This window comes from Leptonychotes weddellii, chromosome 8, assembly GCF_054177405.1.
Source record: "Leptonychotes weddellii isolate Sample4059 chromosome 8, ASM5417740v2, whole genome shotgun sequence".
Lineage (NCBI taxonomy): Eukaryota > Metazoa > Chordata > Mammalia > Carnivora > Phocidae > Leptonychotes > Leptonychotes weddellii.
Genome location: NC_138376.1, coordinates 22,903,534 through 22,907,648, shown reverse-complemented (window position 1 = coordinate 22,907,648; position 4,115 = coordinate 22,903,534). Strand labels below are relative to the sequence as shown.

Sequence of the window (4,115 nt, the reverse complement as noted above, 5' to 3'; positions counted from 1 at the left end):
AGCCCCCAGAAGGGAGAGGTCAGGGAGCTGGAGTGCAGATTCCCAGCTGGTAAGAGGGAAAAGGCTCATTCATGGATGAAACACGTGATAGGTGTGTGGCAGGCATGAACCTGGGCAGTGACAACAGGGGGGCTCTGGAGGTGCGGGGCAGACCCTTTGATCTGCAGGGGAAAAGTGGGGGCTGAGTGATGGATCCCAAGGAAAGGGGCAGACCCAGGGGCTGTGGATGAGAAGCCAGGTGGCAGGGGTGGGGGGCCAGAGCAGCTACCTTGCTGTGGACGGGAAAGTTGAAATGTCCACGTCTGTGCATGGAAGGAGGATGGGACTGAAACAGGCCAACCCCAGGGGCGGCAGGACAGCGAAGAAGCCGGTGACTGGGGCCTGTGGTGAGAGCGGCCTCCTGAGTGGGCAGAGGGCCCGGTTCCAGGGGAAGCAGGGAAGAGCCATGCGTAGGCCGCTCAGCTGGCTGGAAGGCGGGCATTGTTAAGGTCCCCGTGGCCAGGGTTCCCCACACTGAGGCCACCTCTGCCGCTGAGTAGGCAGATGCCCCGACTGGTTACTTCAGCTCCTCCCGGCCACACCAAGTTGCCCCGGGCACCTGCCCTCCACCTCCCCACCCCTCCCCAGGGTGACTCCTGCCCAGAGAATGTCCAGCCCTGGCATAAAGGCCCTGGGTGTCCACGAGCTGCTGTCAGTCAGAAGGCTGCACAGTCCAAGATGGGCTCCTCGCGGGCACCCCGGACGGGGCGTGTGGGAGGGCGAGGAACGATGGTCCTACTGCTGGCCAGTCTCCTCCTGCCAGGTAGGGGGCTGGGGGCCCCGGGAGTGGAGGGAAGGGGGGAGAGGTGGGGAGGAAAGAGGCAGATACCAGGTCGGAGAAGGCTCGAGGGATCCAGCGGTGCGGGTGCGTGGAGGCGGGAGGACTCGCCATCCGGGGAGAAGCCAGGAGAGCCCCCAGCGAGGGGGAAGGGCAGGGGCTCTGGGGCCTGAGGGCTGCTCCTCACTGCCTTGTCACTCCAGGCAGGTTACTTGAACCTCCCGAGCCACAGTTTCTGAAACTCTAAAACCGGGTTAATGATAACACCTAGCTCTAGTCTCTCTGAGTCTCAAATTAAATAATGTATGTGACAACTGCTTTGGAAATTCCGGAGGGTTATATAAATGTTGGTTGTTGTTGTTATTGCTCTTATCAGTTATTAGAGCAGTAGAAGATGAAGACTGGATATTTAACAGGAATACTTGTTACCGTCTATAGAGCGCTTTTTATGTGCCAGACACTATTCTAGCACTTCCCATCAGCACTTCTGATCGTTAGAAGAACTGTATGGGAGATTTGTTATTTCCACTGTACTGGGGAGGACGTGGACGCTAGGACAGGTTAAGAAACCGGCTCAAGATCACAACTTAGAAAGCGGTAAAGCCGGCATCCAAACCAGGGCTGTGCTGTGGGCCAGCAGGTATTTGCGGAGATCCTGCCCACGGCCCCCGGGGGGAGAGAGCAGGCTGTGTGGCTTGAATTCTCCATGATGAGTGTGGCCGGCCGGGTGAGGGGGGCTGCGGGCAGAGTTGGGGTTTGGCATGGAGGGGGCCACAGAGAACTTCTCTTTGAGGAGAGAATGGGGACATCACAGACTGAGGAGAAACTGCTTGTTGGGGGACAGACTGGGCCTCTCCGAATGTATAAAGTAATGCTCAGAGAGATTTCGTAACTTGCTGGCATGAAGCTCGGTGCACACTGCTTGGGACCTGAAGGCCGTGAGGCAGGGAGCGGAGGAAGAACGGGCGGAAGGTGAGCCTGGGGTTGGAAGCAAAGGCTTGGTTAAGGACAGAAGTGGTTCCGCATCTGCCAGGGATGTAAAGGCGGGAGCCTGGGGGGCAGGCAGGCACGGCCGGCTGTTGGCTGGGTGGGGAGAGGGGGAAGCTGATAATGGCGGTGAGCCTTGGAGGCAGGTTTCATCCTCATGTCCCTGTCCCTGGGCTGGGCCAGGACAGCAGGGCTGGCTCAGGGTGCGGTGTCCTGTCACGCGGTACCAGCAGGTTCTGAAGCGACCGTGTGCCCCCACATCCCGGCCCCCACCCAGCTTTCCTGGCATGGGCAGCACTAAATGGGAAGAGAACTCCCACCCGCTACCCAAGCCTGGACTCTCCCAGGAGGCTGGTGACAGATCTTAGTCCTCAAGGACCCTCGCCCTTACCTCAGTCCCTCTGCCACCGGCTTCCTCTTTTCTCAGTGTCTCTTTTGCTACTTTTCCTTTCCTCCCCGGTCAGTTACTGTCCTGTCTTGTCTCCTCCTTCCATTTGGCCCCTCAGCCGCACCTGGGATTTCCCCCCTCATGGTGTATGCCCCATCTCAAGGATGTCTCCCCCATGCTCTGTCTCTTCGGGGTCCTTCCTTTTGGACCCATGAGCTCCTGCCACTCCTCCGTCCCCTCTTCTCCTCTTTTAACACCCCCTCCTTTGGAGTCTCATTTTCTCTGTCCCTGCCCCCTCCCAGCACCGAAACTGCCCTTCCTCTGCCACCTCATTTTCCTTTACAGACAACAGCCAGTTCTCCCTTCCATTTCACCCCAGACTCTCCCTGGGCCCTCTCGGGAGAAATCAGAAGCAGATGACCGAGATGGGCTTGGAAGCTGAGGGAGGAAGCCAAGCCACGCTGGCCCTTCCTAACCACTCCTTCTTCCCCAGGGGCCTCGGCTAAGAGCATCGGGACCTTCTCAGACCCCTGCAAGGACGCGCGTATCACCTCCCCCAGTGACCCCTGTCTCACTGGGAAGAGTGGTTCCGGTAGCTTCAGCGGCCACAGTGGCTCCAGCAGTTCCAGCAGCTCCAGTTCCAGTTCCAGTGGCTCTGCTGGTGGCCCCAGTGGTTCTGGTGGCTCCAGTGTCACCCAGGGTGGTTCTTCAAGATCTTCGTTATCTAAGCCAGGAACAGGGTATTCCCAGATCAGCTACTCCTCCGGATCCATCTCCTCCCAGTCCGGCAGCAGCAGCTCCCAGTACGGAAGCAGTAGCTCCCAACCAGGATCTGGCTCAGCTCCATCAACCAGTGATGATTCTTCCCCATTAAGCTCTTCCCAGTCTGGAGGCGGCTCGAGCTCATCTGTTTCCCAAAGCTCTTGGATGTCCAGCAGCGGTGGCCAAAGTGTCAACTCTAACTTACACCCCTGTAGTTCAGATGTCTCTGACTCTCCCTGCAGTGGGGGGCCTGTTGTCTCCCACTCTGGCTCAAACGTCTCCAGCTCCCACTCCGTGTCGGGAGGTCAAAGGCCAGTGGTGGTGGTGGTGGAGCAGCATGGCTCTGGTGGCCCTGGAGGGGTTCAGGGTACCCCCTGTAGCAGTGGCGGCCTTCCAGGCAAGCCCTGCCCCCCCATCACCTCTGTAGACAAGTCCTATGGCAGCTATGAAGTGGTGGGTGGCTCTTCTGACAGTTATCTGGTCCCAGGCATGACCTACAGTGGGGGCAAAATCTACCCTGTGGGCTACTTCACCAAAGATAACCCTGTCAAAGGCTCTCCAGGTGTCCCTTCCTTTGCAGCTGGGCCCCCCATCTCGGAGGGCAAATACTTCTCCAGCAACCCCATCATCCCCAGCCACAGCTCTTCTAGTTCCAACATCTACCAGTCGGGAGCTTCCTCAGCCATTGTGTTCCAGCCAGTGGGCTCTGGTGGGGTCCAGCCCTGCAGAGTTGGCTCTAAGGGGCCCTGCTCCCTCTCGAGTTCTGGAGCCCACAGCAGTTCTAGTGTCTCCAGTAGTTCATCCTTCCATCCCTGCGGTGATGTTTCACAGGGGCCCTGTTTCCCACCAGGCACTGGCTCCTTCAGCGGCACCTCCAGCTCCCAAGCCAGTGGCAAAATCATCCTTCAGCCCTGTGGCAGCAAGTCCAGCTCTTCTGGTCACCCTTGCATTTCTGTCTCCTCCTCCACATTGAGTGGGGGTCCCGATGGCTCTCCCCTACCTGATCCTTCAGCTGGCGCCAGGCCCTGTGGCTCCAGCAGCTCCGGAAAGCTCCCCTGCCGCTCCATCCGGGACATCCTGGCCCAAGTAAAGCCTCTGGGGCCCCAGCTAGCTGACCCTGAAGTTTTCCTACCCCAGGGAGAGTCACTTGACAGTCCATAA

The 4,115-nt window shown here is 58.8% G+C and overlaps 1 protein-coding gene across 1 annotated transcript; it reads left to right on the top strand.

The window, feature by feature from the left end:
• The first annotated feature begins 717 nt into the window (after positions 1 to 717).
• On the top strand, positions 718 to 4,115 carry CDSN (corneodesmosin). Its single transcript, XM_031033720.2, has 2 exons — positions 718 to 802; positions 2,686 to 4,115. The coding sequence occupies exons 1-2, from the start codon at positions 718 to 720 to the stop codon at positions 4,113 to 4,115; spliced, it is 1,515 nt and encodes a 504-aa protein (XP_030889580.2).